Raw genomic sequence first — 20,354 nt, forward strand, 5'->3', positions numbered from 1 at the left:
TATTAAATAGATGAGGGAATTGCAGGTACCTCAGCCAGAATTTTTCATCACATTCTAGATTCGGGAATTGTACCTCTGGATTGGAAATGAAATGATTATACTTCAAATGTAATTCATTGGTTTCAACGTGTTCAAGGATGCCTTAAGGTCATTTAAAGTTGCTACATAAATGCAAGTTTATTTTTTCTCTCTCTCTCTCTCTCTCTCTCTCTCTCTCTCTCTCTCTCTCTCTCTCTCTCTCTCTCTCTCTCTCTCTCTGCCTCCCTACCACTCAAGCACACGCGCAGGCGGGCCCTCTGCCAGCCTCCAGTGGGACCCCCCCACCACCACCACCTCTGGGTCCCCCTCCCCTGCAACCAATGACCCTCCAAGGCACGCCGCCCCCCCCCCCCCCCCCCCCCCCACCCTGCACCTCACTCCTCCCTCGCCCCCTGGCTCCTCCCCTGTCGCATCACAGCTAATTAGCTGTTGTATAGAATTGGAGGGAAGTGTGATAGTGTGTAATCACCTCGCATGTAGAAGTTTACATGTACTGCTAAGACTATTGATATTCTGCATGTTTGAAGATATTCCTGTCCTGTTGCTCAAATCCTTCTGCTCTCTTAGTACCTATCCAGGCTGAACAGCTATTCACATTTTCCAATTTCAACATGGCACTTCTTCTGAGTGGTTTGTAATAGTGATAATAAACTGTTAAACCCCAACATATCCACATGTTGTTCTTATCCTTTGTTAATGAATCAAAGTAGGCTTAATGTGAATGTTAGCTTGATCCTGTGGCAGATAGTATTTAAATAAGAGAAGTGTGAAGCGGTGTGTTTTGAAGGGGAAAAATAAGAGACAGTATAAATTAAATAGTACAATTTTAAGGTAGATGTAGGAATAGAAGGAAAGAGACCTTTGGGTGTACAAACACGTCTTTGAATGTGGCAGGACAATTTTGATGAGGCTGTTTTCTTAAATGTATACTAGAGCAGGACGCTCTATATATAGACATAGAGTACAAAAGCAAGGAAATTATGCTAAGCGTAGGTAGGCTCACCTCGGGTATTGTGTCCAGTTCTGGGCACCAACCTTCAGGAAGGATGTCGAGGCCTTGGAGATGGGCCAGGGCAGATATATCAGAATGGTACCATGGTGAGGGGCTTTAGTTATGTGGAGAGACTAGAAAAGCTGGTATTGTTTTTCCTTGGAACAGAGCAGGCTATGGGAGATTTAATAAAGTGTTTAAAATTGGGGGATTTTGATAGAGCAGGTCAAATGGCCTCCTGTTCTTTATGAACGTGTATGACGTGGTGTCATGAAGCTATAAATGTATATAATATTATTGGAAATTATTTTTCTTTTTAAAAACAGGTTTAGTCTGTGGATGTGTCTTAATTGGATTAAAGCCAGCTAGGTGCTTTGATGTGTACTAGTTTTGAGATGCAAACAGAGAAGTAGAGGTATATTTGCATTTTGTTGAATAGAGCATTCAAGAAGTGGGGTGAGTGGCACCTAGCTAGCAGAGGCCAAGAAATATGTTCATATTACTAATAAAATTGGTACTATCACAGAATCTCACAGTGCAGAAGAGGCCCTTCAGTCCATCGAGTCTGCACCGACACATGAGAAACACCTGACCTACCTACCTAATTCCATTTACCAGCACTTGGCCCATAGCCTTGAATGTTATGACGTGCCAAGTGCTCATCCAGGTACTTTTTAAAGGATGTGAGGCAACCTGCCTCCAACACCCTCCCAGGCAGCGCAATCCAGACTGTCCCACCCTCTGGGTAAAAAGGTTTTTACTCACATTCTCTCTTTTCCCCCCCCCCACCCCCCCCCCCCACCAAACCTCCTACCCCTCACCTTGAACTTATGTCCCCTCGTGACTGACCCTTCAACTAAGGGGAACAGCTGCTCCCTATCCACCCTGTCCATGCCCCTCATAATATTGTACGCCTCGATCAGGTCACCCTGCAGTTTTCTCTGCTCCAACGAAAACAACCCAAGTTTATCCAACCTCTCTTCATAACTTAAATGTTTCATCCCAGGTAGCATCCTAGTGAATCTACTCTGCACCCCTTCCAGTGCAATCACATCCTTCCTATAATGTGGCGACCAGAACTGCACACAGTACTCCAGATGTGGCCTCACCAAGGTTCTATATGAGTCCAACATGACCTCCCTACTTTTGTAATCTATGCCTCGATTGATAAAGCCAAGTGTCCCATATGCCTTTTTCACCACTCCACTAACATGCCCCTCCACCTTCAGAGATCTATGGACACACACGCCAAGGTCCCTTTGTTCCTCAGAACTTCCTAGTGTCATGCCGTTCATTGAATACTTCCTTGTCAAATTACTCCTTCCAAAGTGGGTCACCTCACACTATGAAAGGGGTTTATTGTTAGAAGAGGTGGAGTTCAAAGAGGCTGGTGATACAATGAGAATTTGCATTCAATGAGATGTGCTGGATATAACTGATAGCAGTTATCATGTGTTCAGGGCAGAGGAAGATCAAAGCAGCTGTAAGCCTCCAGCTGTCTCCGTGGGAACCAAACTGAAAAGAACCTGGTTTGAATTTGTAAGGTGAAAATGCTTTGCCCGGTGTCTGGTTAAGCCTATGGGTGCTGTTACCTTAATGGAGATTAGTTTGGGAATTTGTTAAAAGTTATGATAGTAATTTGTAACCATGTGTATATACTTGTGTAAATTACTAAATGTCTTATGTATTTTAATATAAAACCTCTTGAGAACTGGTGGTCTGATTCCTGAATTTAGAGTTGCATCTCAAACATACCAATTAAAAATATAGGTTATGACAGTTGTTTAATGTTTCCCTCTGGGATTTTTAAATAACTCAGCTTTACCAACTGCTGGGTCATAACTGGTGGTTACCTATATAAATTTGAGAATCCTTGTTTATAAGGACAGAACTGTAACCTAAAGTCTACAAGATTTTGGTTTCCTGGTTAATTTATTTACTTTTATCAACAGTGCTGAACAATGTCGGAAGAACCGCCTCCTCCGTATCCTGGGGGTCCTTCTGCTCCGTTACTTGAAGAGAAAGCCAGGCAGCCACCATCAACAGGTAGAAACAACGTCTTGGCTAAAATATTTCATGGAAATACATGCTGAGAACCATATGCTGAAAACATCTTTAATCAAGACTTTCGAAACTTAAATTGTTTTGTGTGATCTGAATTATTAATGTTATCAACATTCTTTACTTTGTTTACAATATTTTCATTTACGAAGTATAGAAATCAATGCTAAAATGTATAGGTTAGACCTAGAGTACAATTAAAATGTGTTACAAATTTATTTTATGATGGAAGCTTACTATACCTTGCAAATCTATATTGTGTATTTAAATTTGTTTATTTCATGTATTTAAATGATTTTAAGGCATGCTGAATAACCGTCCATGTATAGTTTTTAATTTATTTAAAGTCTTGTTCAACGTACAATCAACATGTTGTTCAATGTTCAATGCAGAATGGTAGCAACTCAGTAGAGGCAGAAGGAAAATAAAAATTAAAAGCAAAGCAAATTGCTAGAAAACTATTACTGGGAAACAATTAGACATCCAAAAGCCATAAATCCAAAATGATTTTACAATTTTTAAAAAAAAATCTTGAATGTAATTAAGAAAAATGTTGATTTTTCTCAGTAAATGAAAATGCTCATAAATTGCGGTTTTAGACAATATAGAAGGATCAAAAATATTTTACAATATTGGTCCACTTAATTGATTTAAAAAAAAAATTCTTTCATTTCAATAATTCCACCCAGAACAGTAAATGTAGATCCTGCAGTTTGAATGTGTGCATTGTGGCCAATAGGTAGGTGGGAGATGAGTGGATGGAGGGGTTACTGTTTGTTTCCAAAGTATGTACTTCTAGCTTAACCTAAATCTCAAGGCAAGAATCAATCTCTCAAAAGGTATGGGTAGTTGGGATTCACTCACAAATACAATAATCTTGGTTGCATGTTTTATTTTTTGGTTCTTAAGCAGAACCTGAGAGACAGAGACAGACAGACAGGGAGATTAGAGTTGCCAACAGTATTTCTCCTTGATAAACAAGTACTTCCTAAGTTCATAGTTTACACTATTATTTGTATCAGTTGTACTTTTGTTACAATGTAGAAAATATTTTCCCTTGTTTCTTTAGTGTATGTGCCACCTATTACCACTCCACCTCAAGGATATTCCATCCCACCAGATGGTGGACCACCTCCTTATGAGCCAATGGCACAACCAGGATTTGTACCTCTTCACACGCCAGCAGAAGGTGGTATACCCATGCCACCACATGGTAATTAAACTTCAAAAACATTGGTGTGATTGCTGAATTTGTGGATATAACTTGACTGCTGATCGTCATGCCCATGTAAATATTAAATGATTTTGGGTGTAAAATGGGGTCATTTGCAGTTGATGTATGTAAGGTTCAGGTGTTGCTGTTCAATGAGAACTTGGTCATAAATGTTTCTGTGGAATGATCCTGCTGCTTTGTTTGAATCCAACCTTGTGTTGACCAGAAATAGAATTAATGAAGAGCAAAGTACTGTGGATGCTGGAAATCTGAAGTAAGAGAAACAGAGTTAATGTTTCAGGTCGGTGACCCTTTGTCAGAACTCTGTTTTTCTCCTCACAGATGTTACCAGACCTGCTGAATATTTTCAGCATTTCTTTTTGATAGGATTAATAATTTTAAGAAGAAAATCATTCCTGCATCATTTTTAAAATATGCATTGGCAATATTTGCTGTGTCATTGACTAGATAACGTGAGATCAATTAATTTGTTTTCTGGCACTCCAGCCTCATCTCTTGTAATATGTGGAGCATGCACCCGATCTGTCAGGTGCTGCAAATAAATTATTGACTACGTATAACTCCTGCACTTTCCTTCAAGCACTCGGCAAGGCATTGGATTATGTGGTTCTGGTGTTTGGGATAGAATTCTGTCCAAACCAATGGGATGACAGCTGTAGAGTTCCTATGTAAAATGAATAATCTCAAGCTAATTCCATGCACTCATAAATCCGTAGCATTGAGTTGGTCCTGTTTCAGGGCAGATTGACACTATGCAAATTCACTCAGATTGGCTGTTGTATATCAGATGTACAACACAGAAGGGGGACATTTTATTCCAGAGTCTGTGCCAGCTTTTTTGAAGAACAATCCAGTTAATCCCACTCTTCACTCTTTTCCCATATCCCTGCAATTTTTTTTCTCCTTCTGGAATTTATCTAACTTCTTTTTGAGGGCTACTATAGAATCTGTATCTACCACCCTGTTGGTTAGTACATTTGAAACCCAAGCCACATTTTACATAATTCTTTTCCTCATGTTGCCCCCAGTTACTGTGACAATCACAAATGACTGCCCTTCAGTTACTGACCGTTCAGCTTTCGGAAATAGTTTCTCTTTATTTGGTCTATCTCAGCCCTTCTCCAATTAAACGCCTCTAACAAATCTCCTACCTACCTTCTCACCTTGAAGGAGGAAAAACCCCAACTTCTGCAATCTATCCAGGTAACTGTAATCCTTCATCCCTGGAACCATGGTGCCCAGAGTGAGACAAATTTTAGATGCAATTGCTGTTGAGAATTATCTGTTGCTCCGTGCCATACACTGGTTTCTTTGAACCCATCTTGTGGCCACATCTCAGGCAGCACCTTACTTCATGGTGCCTTTTGCTGAATACAGCTGTAATGTTCTGCCTCAATCTGTACTGCACAATCACACTCAACCTGAAATAAACTAAGTATCCTAGTGAAAAACAAGCCACAACTCATCATTATTGTGGAAAAGGAATTCTGGAAGGCAGTAGGCCATCCATAGCTATTCTAATGGTTTTATTTTTTGTAAACAGTAGTGTACAAGGATAACAACACTAACATAACTAGTTTCCCATCAGTGAGCAGGTATGGGCATTTTAGAATGTCAATGTTGTTAACCTTGGGATTTCTTAATTTTTTTGTTAATCTATTGTATTTAATAATATGCAAGTCTGTAGACGACCATTGTGGTTCAAGTAAGTTCAAAATACCACCTCTTCTATACCTCAATCACGTTTCACATTCATGTTGGTTGTGTAGATATAGGAATGTAAGCATCTCCACAAGATTCAGAAAGTTACAGTTTTTAGTGTGAACTGAGTCAGAAGTTTTTAATTTATTGCTTAAAAACATATTTGTGCAAAGAAAGATAATAGAAATTCAGTAGCCTTTAACATGTATTGACAACTTTGTTTTTTTTTTTGTTTTTGTATTCCCTGACAGGTTACTATCCATCAGCTGGACAGTACCCACCTCCAGGCCATTATATACCCCCAGGGCATTATCCCCCCCCTCCCGGACACTATGCTCCTCAGAGTGGTCAAACAGCGACTGTTATAGTTCCCCCAGGCGCTGCAACAACAGTGACAGTGCTGCAAGGGGAGATGTTTCAAGCAGCACCGGTGCAGACCATGTGCCCTCACTGCCAGCAGACCATCACAACCAAGATCACCTATGAAGTAGGCTTACTGAATACTTTATTCTGCCTCTTCTGCTGTTTTGTGGGGTAAGTAGCTGCCACAGCAGCATGATATGAATGAAAGCTTATGGAAATATCTTGGTTTGTTTAGTTACAAAGAAGTCTGAATTAAATTGAACATTATTAAATTTCATGTGCAAATTTGTGGCCCATTCCACTATCATATTAACGTAGTCTTCGGTCCTCCAATTATTTACCATGCCATCTATTTTAGCATTGTCTGAAAACGTGATTGGCGTTCCTTTCAGTCCTATATCCAAATCACTGGACACAATAATAACCAGAAGTGGTCACAGGACAGAATCTTGTGGGACACTGCTCGTATTTTCCACCACTCTTTAGATGCTCAGGGCAGTTTCTCACTCTATTTACTCCCATCTAACCATTTTTTAATCCTTGCCTTTCTGCTAATCCTATACCAGTTAATGTTCTCCAGTAGTCTCCTATCAGGTACCTTTTCAGCCATTTTCTGTGCACATCCACCGTCATTTTCCTCATTCAACATATCTATCATATCATCTCAAAGAGCTCAACATGTTTGCCAAACAATATCTTCCATTCTGAAATCTGTGTTGGCTAATTCTAATTATTTTCTCCATTTAGATATTTAGTAATTTCCCCTTTAATTAAAAAATTCCAAAACTTCCCCTCCTACAAACGGTAAAATAATTGATGAAGGATTCAAAATGGTGATTATATTGGCCACAATACTCTAAATAGAACACCTGAAGTATAATTTCTAAGGCTTCTGGTATATCTCCCGGTTCCCTCAGGATCCTTGGGTGTATCCCATCAAATTCTGATACTTATTCCTCCTTTGGCTTAACTAACCATTAGGATACTTTTCCTTTTATACGGTCTCTCCTCAAATTTTCAACCAAGTCAGTATTTAGCCTCCTTCCCTAATATTCTTCTTGATTGTAAATGCTGAAGTGAAGTAGCTGTTAACTATAATAAAAGCAGAAAATGTTGGAAACAGCAGGTTAGGCAGCATCTGTGGAGAGACTGTTAACATTTTGTGTCAATAACCTTTCATCAGAACTTCTGAAACTTTGACTGTTTCTCTCTCCACGGATACTGCCTGGCCTGCTGAGTATTTCTGACATTTTTCTGTTTTTATTTCTGATTTCTAGCGTGTGCATTATTTTATTTTGTTTTAGTTAACAACACACATCCCTTGTCACTTATCCTGCTCTTGGGGTTCCTGTTTTAACAATTCTCTTTTTATCATCTATATCTGCCAAAAATTTTATTGTCATTTTGAGATTCTTAACCTATCTGCTTATTTTATAACCTCTTATTTTTATCATTTTGTTCTTGCCTCAGGCATCATTTGTCCTTCTCTTCAATTTTCATTTACTTCTAATATATTCATTTATCCATTGCACTCTGGGACTGGAAGTAGTCATTGAGTAGTAAATATTTATTCTGCAACTTTAGAATATCCTTAAAAAATATCTCATTAATGATCATAGTCCTATCTGCTAATTTCTCATTCCACTTCAATTCACCTGGGGGTAAAATCTACCCTGTTCCAAACTGGCAGCTTTTGGTCTGAGGGTTTTCTCCTTTCCTTTTTGGACCAACCTTTATCATCATTACTGCCTCTGAGACTGTCACCCACACTTGTTTATATCCTCTCCCTGATCTATTTCATGACTCATAACTGCAGCAGCAGCAATCACTCTCATTTCATAGGAATTTGGGCACGCTGCTCAAGTCTTGAATGCATTTAGGATTTCCATTTCTTTCTGTTAATTCCCTCACAACACAGTCAATGAGTACACAGAGTCACAGCACAGGAGGTCATCATTCAGTCCATTGAACCTGTGTTGGCTCTTTGCAAGTCCTATTCACGCCATTTCTTTGTAGTCCTGCAATTTTGTTCCCTTCAGGACTCATCCAATTCCTTTTTGAAGGCCAAGATTGAGTTTGCATCTGCCACTTTTTTTTTTGCCTTTCTTCTTAAACATGTGCCCTCTTGTTCTTGATCTTTTCATCAATGGGCACAGTTTATCTCAATTTGCTTTGTTTAGATGCCTCATGATTTTGAACACTTCTATCAAATCTCCCCTCAACTTTCTCAAAGGAGAAAACTACAGCTTCTCCAAACAAACCATGTAACTAAATCTCTGGAACTGTTCTCATAGACCTTTTCTGCACCTTCTCTAATGCCTTCATGTCCTTCCTAAAGTGAGTTGCTCAAAATTGGACGTAATACTCCAGTGTTTTATAAAGGTTCATCATAATTTTCTTACTATTATCCTCCATGCCTCTGTTTATAAAGTACTGTCTGGGAAATAGCCATTCACCGCTGCACACTGTTTCCTGTCACTGACCAACTTCGTATTCATGCTGCCACTGTCCCTTTTATTCCATGGCCTGCAACTTTGCTGGCAAACTTATAATGTGGCACTTATCAAACAGCTTTTGGAAGTCCATATTTACCACATCACTCTCATCAACCCTGATTCTTACTTCATAAAAAAAATTCAGTCAAGTTAGTTAAACACAATTTGCCTTTCACAAACCTGTGTTGGCTTTCCTTAATTAATCTACACTTGTCCAAGTGATGGCAAATTTTGTCCCGTAATTTCCCACCGCTGAGGTTACACTGACTGGCCTATAACTGGTGGGCTAATCCTTACACACTCTTTTGAACAAGGGTGACACATTTGTGGTTCTCCAGTCCTCTTGCACCATCCACATATCTAAGGAGGAGTTGAATGTTATGGCCAATGCTTCTCTCAGCATCCTTGGATATATCCCACCTAGTCCTGGTGAGTTATCAACTTTAAGTGCAGCCAGCCTTTCTAAAACCTCTTTATCAGTATTTAACCATCCAGGATCTCAACTACCTCACTATTGCTTTGGCAATATCATCTTCCTTAGTAAAGACAGATGCAATGTGCTCATTTAGCACCTCAGCCATACCTCCTGTCTCCATCCGCTGGTCTCCTTTTTGGTCCCTAATTGACCCTCCCCCCTCCTTGTACTGCATTTTCATTTAATTATATGCCTATAGAAGACTTTTGAATTCCCTGTTAAGTTAGCTGCCAGTCTCTTCTGTCTTTGCCCCTCTTATTAACTTTTCCACTTCCCTCTGAGCTTTCTATATTCAGCTTTTTCCTCACTTGTATGAGATGTCAGGTTGATAATACGCCTCCTTTTTCTGCTTCAACTTATTCTTTCCTCATTCAGGGCACTCTGGCTTTGGTTGTCCTACCTACCCCCCTTCATGGGAATGTATCTTAACTGTACCCAAACTATCTCCTTTAAAGCAAACCCATTGTTCAGTTAGTTTTGGCTGTTAGCCTTTGATTCCAAATTACGTGAGACTGATCCATTCTCAACCTGTTGAAATTGTCCCTCCTCCAATTAAGTGTTCTTACTCTACATTAAGCTCAGGTAATTAAAATCTCCTGGAACAATTATTATTTCTTATTCTTTTCTCTGATTTGTCTACACATTTACTGCTCTACAGGGAGTCCTCACGATAAGTGGTGGTTGTGTTCCTGCAAATCGTGGACTTGAAGTGAATCATGGGTTCCCATAGGAATCAATGTTCAAGCCAGAGTTGGATTCCTTCAGGCATTCCTCACCCAGAAAAACCAATGTTCAAGTTAAAATACTGTGCCTTACATGTGCAGCACTGTGCATTCCTAGGTGAAATAACTTTCAAAATAAAATAAATCACTAAATATAAAAGAAATAACATACATGATATAATTTTTAAAAATTCCACTCACTTCAGTAGTCATTTCAGATTAACCAGGCTCCATCTAGTGGCAGATGTTGGACGGTGCAGGAAGCTGCTGGAATCCTGGGATAATCTGCACCGATTTAACTTCTGCCACGGGATGGAGCCCAGGAGCTTCAATTCAGAACCAAAGCTAGCAGCGAAGTCAGGAGCAGACAGCTGAAAATAGCCCTTGGTAAAAGCAGAGGACGGGAGGTAAGGCTGGAGAGCAATGCAGGCGGAGTGTGTGGGGTGGGGCGGGGTGGGGGGGGGGAGGAGTGGAGGCCCGACAGTAACATTGGAGGCGAGGCGAGGGGCTGAGGGTGAGTGTGGAAGTGTTGTGGGAAAGATTTTGTGTACATGCAGGACACATGAGGAAGCCTGTGGCAAATGGCTTTAAACTGGCAGCGTTAAATTGATGTACTGACAGTACTTTGTTAACAACGTTAAAGTGAAACAGCATTAAATGAGTGAACATTAAGCAGGGACTTGCTGTCTTTTCCCACAGTTGGGGAAGAATTAAGAATATCACTTTTTTATATAACTTTAAAAAAAATTTTGCTCATGGGATGGTAACCTCGTTGGCTAGGCCAACGTTTATTGCACATTCCTAGTTGCCCTTGAGAAGGTGGTGGTGAGCTGCCTTCTTGAACCGCTGCAGTCCATGTGGTGTAGGTACATCCACAGTGCTGTTAGGGAGGGAGTTCCAGGATTTTCACCCAGCGACAGTGAAGGTACTGTGATATATTTCCAACTCAGGGTGGTGAGTGGCTTGGAGGGGAACTTCCAGGTGGTGGTGTTCCCATGCATCTGCTGCCCTTGTCCTTCCAGGTGGTAGCGGTCATAGGTTTGGAAGGTGCTGTCGAAGGAGCCTTTAGTGAGTTGCTGCAGTGCATCTTGTAGATGGTACACATTGCTGCCAATCTGCGTCGGTGGTGGAGGGAGTGAATGTTTGAGATGGTGGGATGGGGTGCCGATCAAGCAGGATCAGTATTATTCCACCAATACAACAATTGCTATATATTTAAGATAATTGGTAAAAGAACCAGAGGGGAAATGAGAACTTGCTTTATGCAGCAAGTTATGATGATCTGGAATGTACTGCCTGAAAGGCAGAAAACAGAATTGAACAAATACCTGAGAAAGAAACATCTGTAGCACAATAGGGAAAGAGCAGAGTGCACGACTAATTAGATATTGACTCAAGCTTTTTTTAGGAAACCCGTGTTCTCTGTAGCATATATTTTTCTTCAATATAAATTATAACCTATTTATTTTCCAGTCATTTCCAGTTTCTATTAGTGCTATTAGATCCATATCTTCTTGTGACATAATTTCTGCTAATTCTTGGTTTATTTCCTGCACGTTGTACATTACAATACATGCACTTTATTTTTCTTGTATTTAATGCTCTTCCTTTTCCCTTGGATGTTGTTTTGTCCTAGCTAGCATCTTGTCCCTTCATCCCTGGTTAAATGGGTTTTCCACCTGTATTCCTTTTTATTATTTCTGAATTACTTAATTTAATCCTACTTTCTCCTTGGTATTTCTGGTTGCTTTTGTTTTACCTGTCCTCATTTCTTGTTTTAAGTGACTGTTCACTTCCCTATTTATACCTGGGTTGCTAATCCATTAGCTCCCTCTCTGTCCAGATGTAGTCAAGGGAGTAAAAGGGAAGTCCTCTTTTTGACCCACCCTTTCAACCGTGTTGGGCTTCCTGATCTTCCTGTCTATCTCTATTCTAGCACATTGGAGATTATCAATAGTTTAACATCTTTTAAGCCCCATTTTGTAATCTAAACTCCGTTTGCAGAACTTTGGGTCTTTTGTCTATTGTTGGCTTTCATGTGAACTCACAAAGACATATTGTTCTGGAGCCCTTTCCATGATCTTTTCCAGCCTTTCTGAAAAGTCCCTTGCCCCCTCACTTTAGATTGCAGAAAATGGTGCTGAGTCCTCTTAACAATGAAGTCTTCCAATTTTACTGCATTCTTAACCGATTTGCTGATGAGCCTCACCAGCATCCTCGAGGCATGTCACGTTTGTTGGTGCTATTTTAATCCATTTGATGGCCCTGCCTAGAATTGCCTCCTCCACAGAAAGCCAGTGCTGCAAGTATGATAGAGAAGATAATGTGCTCTGGACATTTAATCTGTCCCACCTCACTTTCTCTGTGAATGGCCACTGCAGCTTCCTCCAGCACTGCAACTCCGCAGTGGGGATGACTACCTTCAAACTGTTGCCTCATAACTCTCACTTCGCTCCATGATATGGTAGATTATCTACAACTCTACCTCAAGTTGAGTTCTTGAGTTTAAGTAATCTCAGTTGCAGACATTTCCTGCAAATATGCTTGTCTAAGTTAACATCTGCTACCTGATACTTCTCTCATCCTACAGGAGCCATGCACCACTGCTCCTTTCTGTGCTGTGATATCTACAATAATTGATAGTTAAGTTGTTATTTTTACCTACTTTCAACTGAATGACTTTGTTCCCCCTCCCCACGGCCCTACTTTAAATTCACACTCAAGTCAGATCTCCATTTTCATTTGGTCGCCCTCCATCAATTAGCAGCGTATAACTTCAATCACAAATAATTGTACCTAGTAATGATATCTGTTTTTTAAAAAAACAGCCAATTAGCTCAGTTGGCTAGTGTGTGGATCAGATTAATGTCAATAGCACAGGGTCGATCCCCATTCCAGCTGAGGTACACTAGGGGCCTGCCTCTGCACCCTACCCATAATAAAGAAAAAAATCACACTGCTTTGCTGTGGTTTGCCTAATAATCGCCAAGGACCAGCAGAGAACTCAATAAGAAAATTAAATAGGTATTTGTTCTTGCCCAGTTTGATTTATTATTGGTTTGTTAATGCTCATCGGAGATAGGTTTAGACCCACTATGTAACTGGGCAGAAAATGAATTTTACACATTGATTGGAAAAATACGCAACACATAAGAAATGAAAGGGAAACTTTGAGTGTGATGAGTCTATTATTCTAGGTCCAATTCTATGTAAAGTAAATATGGTGAAACAATTTTTTAAAAAATCAAATAGAATTCTTGGGTTTGTTCAGTAGAAGACCAGTAGCAGAGGATATGTCACACCTGAAGCACTGTTTGATTTTAGCAACCATTGATGACAATGATGTATTTGAAGGGGTGTTGCAGAAAAAATGATTGAATGTTAAAAATGAAGTATAGGAACAAGTTAAGAGAAGCTTAAGCTTGAAACAATTAGTGAAATACAAAATAGTGTAGCTGAATATTACTTTAAAGTTAAGTCCGACCCATTGGACCAAATGGTATAAGTTTACTTTTGTGGAAAGTATTTGAGATTTTGTTTTGCTGTGAAGGATAATAAATGTGTGGAATTGTTTCCTAGATAAGGTAGCAGAGAATGTATTATTTAGAATGTAGTTAGATGCCTGGCTGGTGAAAGTTGGACGCTGGGGGGACAGGTTTGATGTGTCAGCTACTTCTTGGACTGCTCAGAACAGTATCCATCACATTTATGAGGTGTACAGGATTAAAATATTGGGACCTTGTGACAAATGTAATTGGGGAATATATATATAAATTTGTTTTTCTCAGTTTAAGCGAACTGATATTTAGGGGAAATTCTAAGCAGATTGTTGAAGCGAGCTCTGCTTTTATGAATTGCTATTACTGTCATTCTTTGGTTGTGGCATGGGAGCCTGTTAATAAATGTTTGTTATAATGCAGTTTATCACAGACCCTCAAAAACCAAGTTGTCACCACCAAAATGTAACAATGGAAAAAGTACCCATGCATTAGCTAGTAGATGGAAAGCGGCCTCGTATTACTAAAACTGGCGAGGTACCTTTTTAATCTTTACATATCTTGCTGCTATGATGGAGCATTTAAAATATATTTTCATCCTTAAGAAAAAATTGTAAAATAAAAGTCAAAAATTGGGTGGGGTTGGGTCTCGGGGGAGGTCGGGTTGGGCCAGAAGGGAGCTGGTTGGGCCTCGGGGGTCGTGTTGGGGGGGGGGGGGGGGGGCAGGGGCAGGGAGGTTGGGCCGGGCCTTGTTGGGGGGCAGAATTGGACCTGGCCCGGGGTCAGCGGGGTTGGGGTTAGGTGGGGTGCGGGTGGGGTGAAAGTCAGGCCTGGCTGATTGAGGGGTGAGGGTACTTTAATTTGCAAACTTTGGATGGCTCCAACCATGTTCAATCAATAGTTACCCAGAAATAATTAGAAGAATTAAACTATTTCTTTACAAGACTGATTTATCTCTGCATGCCTATCTCATTGTATGAAGTCAACACCACCAGAAAAGTGAATTAACCAGCGTTGGTTTTTCAGCCCACCGACCTCCATGAAGGAATACCTTATTGGACTTTGATTCTTGACTCTGGAACTCACATGAAACACTATTTCTTTTCTCTGTGGTCTCTGCACTGTAAATCTTTCTTTTCACTATCCCTCTTTTACTGTATAAATACAAAGGAGGCAACTTTGCGACCCTGCTCCCGTGTTTTGTGTACACAAATAAACTAACCCTTTGAGTTCACCCTATCTCAAGTTTGCTGTGGGGTTATTAATAGAAATTGGATCACACCAAAACCGAGAGGTTGGGAAATACGCCACCGCTTGTAAAGGGGGAAGCAAATCAAAAACACCTTTGTTTGCAGATGGGTGGTGAGAGGAGAAATTAGTGCTGTTTAAATTAGCCCCCCTCCTGTCCATAACAAATAGTGTGTTGCTGATTTTTAGTGTGGCTATGCCTACAGAATAGGCCAGTAACGTGATGTTTTTAATTTGTTAATTATACTACACAAAAGTAACGGATTTGTTTTGAACTCTGAGGCATTCCAGCCTACAGTTCTAACAAGGCTGAGAAAATTACAGGCGCAACTGATAATGCCTCTGCTTCATTTGCAACAACCTTTGATGGTACCACTGTTTGATCTGTAACAGATTAAGCCGTAGAAATATGGTTGCATAAAATTTTTACCAACTTCTTTGTTTTAATCTAGGTGTGACTTGGGCTGCTGCTTAATCCCCTGCTTAATAGATGATCTGAAGGATGTGATGCACACTTGTCCAAACTGTAAAGCCTACATATATACATACAAGCGGGTATGCTAACAGCAGTCCTGATCCTGCCCAAGTAGTGTTGGGATAACCTTAAAATGGCAAACTTAATGTTCACTTTTTATTTTAATTTACATGTTATATCCAAATGATTGTAATACTTGCAGCATTGTACTGTGCTGTAATTACAAGCAACTGTGAATGCCTTACTTGCAGAATATATGATTCAGTTGAAGAATTTATTTATGTACTAATTCTGTGTAAACAGTATAAATGTCATACCCTAGCTAACAAATCACTTCAACTTTTGAAGTTCCCAGTACAGCAAGACCTGTGGATAGTTATCTTTAAAATGGCATTCAGTTTAGAATCCTGAGCCATTTATACATCTACATTTGATTATTGTGCTGAATGGTGTTTGGGAAGTAAGGGAAAATAACTGGTTTAGGATATCTTTCAGCAATCTGCCTTCAGGCCCTAAATGTTGCACACTGCAGTGATATTTTTGCGATGCATTTGGTTTATTTTTCAATATTCAATTTAATAATTCATTAATGTGCTGTGTAGAAAATCAACACAGAAGTATGTGTGTATATGTAAAACCCCAGGGAAATTAAATGTTGTTGTCTTACACTCCTGATGCTTCTTCATGGGAGCATATATGCATGAATTTGTTCTGTATTATTTGCATTTCTGTAATAATTGTAAAACTTGCATCTTACTGAAGTATTCTGTTTTGTTCAGAAGCTGACCCTGGTACAGGTCTCTAAAGGCCACATTTCCAAAACTGATATGTAGATTGTTCAGAAAGGTACCGAGGTGGTAATGAGGGTATGTTTTAGAACAGCAGTATTTATTTTGATGAGATGAAATGTTTTGCTAAAATATGAATTTCATGCTTGTCAGTTGGTTGATGCCACACTGATGGTTTCAAACGAAGAATCAAAAAAAGTTCCGAGCTATGAAAAATGACTTTTATTGTGTTTATAGTGCAATCATAAGTCAGTCAAAAAGTCCTTTTTAACCCATATAATGGAGCTTGTACAGCAGGTAGTTTCTAAAAATTACAAATCCAATGTTTAAAAGATGAATGATGCATAGCTTATATTTTGTGCATCCATGGAAGTTTTTAATTTTTTGTCAGTTACAATACAAATAACTGTACTGGAATCTCCTGATATGTTCTTTATAGTAGTGTTTTGAAATATTGTACAGTGCAGAAATCTTGGATATATATTCAAAATATAAGTGTAATAAAAATGCTCTGATGCTTGTGCAATTTTCGGCAGCTTGCAGGTATTGCCTTTGCTGAGAACTTATGCAGCATATGTGAACTTCCACTCTGCTCTGATATTATTCGTACTGTACAACCTGCATTATGAAATTGCAAAGAATTGTTACAAAATGTATTCCGCTTTGAAAATAAGTGAATGCAACACACAAGAAATTTAATGACAGATGTATTTATCTTTTGAGGAGCAGAAGAATCTACGTGTGCCGAATCTCCATCCAGCCTGCTTTGTTTTAATGTGCCTATTACTTATGCATCAATTTAGTGCTAAAGGTAACCAGTATTATTAGACGTAGCATTTGTTGATGGTTAGGAAAACGGAAATTATTTTAGATATTAGCAATGTTTCAACCAATCTTGGTCCCTCTGTTCAGATTGCTAGTAAGTCTAACAGCAGGAGTCCAAAACATTATTTCCTCCTTTCTTAGAAGATACAACAGGAGGCAAAAGTATTGGACATAAGCAGCCTTTTCTAATTCTACCTTGTAGTAACGGTGGCATTGTCAAAAGAATGACTAGACACTTTCATGACTGCTGTAAATGCAATATATCCAGTTCCCCAATTCTATTTTGTTAATTGAAGTGAATCATTGTGAAAGGATGCCATGCAAGTCATTTTCACACATGGACTGCATTTTATGGCACTTACAAAAAAATATCTTCTGCTGTAAATTGGAGCCTTGCAGTTGAAGACTGATGAAGCTAATGGCATTTTGACAAAAGTAAAACATTCTAAGTGGGCCTCCTCACATTCAGAGAACATTTGTGAAAGCTATCGGTTATTAGAGGAAAAACAAATCATGTTTATTTACCCCAAAATTGCAGTTTAATCATCCTGATGGGTACAGGGGCACCAGATCTTTTTTACTGTGCTGGAGACCACATGGTGGGAGAGTTAATTAATCATCCGTTAATTTTTCTAACAGTTTCACAAGAATGTTGCCTGGGTAACTGTAAAATACTGGATTCCTTTTAAAAATAGGTCTACTTGGGACCATCTACTTTTTGTGGTTATATAGCAATCTATTCCTTAATGTGAAGCTTTTAAGTGCTTCTACACCAGATTATAAGTTTAGTTTAAAAATTCCACTTAATTAACTATTACTTTCTATATATTTAAGTACATCTGGCAGTACAAACTACAATTAAAGCCACAAACACAGATGGCAAATTGTTTTGCACTCTTTTTCTTTAATGCCTATCTTTTCTTTGCACACCTGCAAAGCTAACATGAATAATTTACTTAATAATTCACCCTTCACGTGGAAACGGAGGAATAATTCACCCTTCACGTGGAAACGGAGGAAGATTTGAGTATTGATGATATAATAAATGCCTGACTGCAGAACTTGGGTTTAAATCTTAACATGATCATCTTGTAGTATCTATTCACTTTTGGTGTTTAAGTGATACATGGCAGTGTTGGAAACCTGTTCCAAAAGCATTATTTGTGCTAGTTGAAGAAAGAGGCAGTATGTATAAAATGCTGAAGTTCTTGCTAGAAAGATCTGTGGCCTAATGGTTATTTTTTTATAACTCAAACCATTATTGGTTGAGTCAGCTTATGCTGTGTGCAAGCTAATTATTTAAGCATTCTATACATGTACATGCATTATCTCTTATCTAATGTACAAATGGGTATCTGCAACTTGGAAATTAATAAATGTTAATGGCACAATTGTGTTGTGAAGCTCATTCTGATGTTTTCTTAATTCAATAACAACTTATTTAGAATCATAGAATGGTTCCAGCAGTACAGGAGGCCATTTGACCTGTCTCTAAAAGCAACCCAGCCACCCCCACTGACCTTTTCTCTGCAGATGATTATCCTATTCTCTTTCCACAAGTGAATCTGCCTCCATCACACTCTCAAGCAGTGTATTCCTTTGTTCCATAATGTGACTGTGAAGCACCTTTACTATGTTAAAGGCGCAACATAAATGAGCAAGGAAAGAAAATCCTGAGCCAGCAACTTGTCCAAAACTCTATTGTCTGTGGTATTCTGTCCTGTTCGCAACAGAAACTTCTGGGTGCAGATTGGCCTTAGGTACCCACTGGAACCCTACCAAACCACCCAAATAATGTGGTCATCTTTGCCTCAAAGAACGAACAAGATATAAGTTGCAAGATGCAAGTTGTTATTTCTGCAACATTTATTTAAGTAGAAATTTTTTTCATTTAAGCCATTGTCTACATTAAACATTATCTTACAGTAAATGTGGACAATATGAAGTTCATCTTTAATGTAATAAAACATATCGAAGTGCATCGTAAAGCAAATTAGACACTGAGCCACATAAGGTGATATTAGGGCAAAAACAAAAATACCTGGAAAAACTCAGCAGGTCTGACAGCCTCTGCGGAGAGGAATACAGTTAATGTTTCGAGTCCGTATGACTCTTCACCAGAACTAAGGAAAAATAGAAAAGAGGTGAAATATAAGCTGGTTTAAGGGGGGGATGGGACAGGTAGAGCTGGATAGAGGGCCAGTGATAGATGGAGATAGCCAAAAGATGTCACAGACAAAAGGACAAAGGTGTTGATGGTGGTAATATTAGCTAAGAAATGTGCTAATGGTGACATTAAGGGTAGAAAGCAGGACGAACAAATGACAGATAGCCCTAGTGGGGGTGGGGGGAAGGGATCGAAATAGGCTAAAAGGTAGAGATAAAACAATGGATGGAAATACATTTAAAAATAATGGTAATAGGTGGGAAAAGAAAAATATATATAAATTATTGGAAAAAGGGGGTGGGGATGGAGGAGAGTTCATGATCTAAAGTTGTTGAACTCAATATTCAGTCCGGAAGGCTGTAAAGTGCCTAGGCAGAAGATGAGGTGCTGTTCCTCCAGTTTGCGTTGAGCTTCACTGGAACATTGCAGCAGGCCAAGGACTGGCATGAGAGCAGGGTGGTGTGTTGAAATGGCAAGCAACAGGGATGTCTGGGTCATGCTTGTGGACAGACCGAAGGTGTTCTGCAAAGCAGTCACCTAGTCTGCTGTTGGTCTCTCCAATGTAGAGACCACCGCATTGGGAGCAGTGAATGCAGTAGACTAAATTGAGGGAAGTGCAAGTGAAGTGCTGCTTCACTTGAAAGGAGTGTTTGGGCCCTTGGACGGTGAGGAGGGGGGGGGAAGTAAAGGGACAGGTGTTGCACCTTCTGCGGTTGCATGGGAAGGTGCTGTGGGAGGGGGTTGAGGTGTAGGGGGTGATGGAGGAGTGGACCAGGGTGTCCCGGCTCAAGTCCAGAATTAAATGATGTTATGGCATAGTGGATGGTAAATGGCGAGCTGCTTAAATCCCAGAGGGAAACTTGAAACAGCTGCCAAAATGATTTTTGCAATTTGTATAGAACAAGGAAATGATGTCCCCGACTACTTGTAATGATTTTATAGTAAAAATTAAAAGAATAAAGAAAAACAAATAAAACACATTTACACTTAAACACATGAATGACTTCACACAGTAAAATGTTTTATAAAACAGTTCCATAAATCTTAACTACCCTCAGAGCTAACCTTCCCCTTTTCTGTTCAACTATCCTTATAGATTTTGGAATCTATACCCCCTTTGAACTGAAACAACTTAAAGCAATGACAGGAATAGTTTTGAATCATGTAAAATTCTGACTGATATTCCTCTTGGTTCATTAACATATCATGTGCCTGTAAAATATAAGATTACCAACTCTAATAAAGACCCCTTTTGTAGTATAGTGAGGTAGGA

The 20,354-nt window shown here is 39.3% G+C and overlaps 1 protein-coding gene across 5 annotated transcripts in view; it reads left to right on the forward strand.

Moving 5' to 3' along the window:
- Window positions 1-16,776, forward strand: part of cdip1 (cell death-inducing p53 target 1) — a 40,467-nt gene extending 23,691 nt beyond the window's left edge. For all 5 annotated transcript variants that reach the window (XM_078558366.1, XM_078558369.1, XM_078558367.1 and 2 more), the window contains 4 exons: window positions 2,983-3,076; window positions 4,161-4,304; window positions 6,278-6,560; window positions 15,279-16,776. In XM_078558366.1, the coding sequence (XP_078414492.1) occupies window positions 2,992-3,076; window positions 4,161-4,304; window positions 6,278-6,560; window positions 15,279-15,390 (624 nt within the window). In that variant the 5' untranslated portion in view covers window positions 2,983-2,991 and the 3' untranslated portion in view covers window positions 15,391-16,776. The remainder of the gene's footprint in view (window positions 1-2,982; window positions 3,077-4,160; window positions 4,305-6,277; window positions 6,561-15,278) is intronic.
- The last annotated feature ends 3,578 nt before the right edge of the window (window positions 16,777-20,354 follow it).

Source organism: Cetorhinus maximus, chromosome 15 (genome assembly GCF_964194155.1).
Source record: "Cetorhinus maximus chromosome 15, sCetMax3.hap1.1, whole genome shotgun sequence".
Taxonomy (NCBI): Eukaryota; Metazoa; Chordata; class Chondrichthyes; order Lamniformes; family Cetorhinidae; genus Cetorhinus; species Cetorhinus maximus.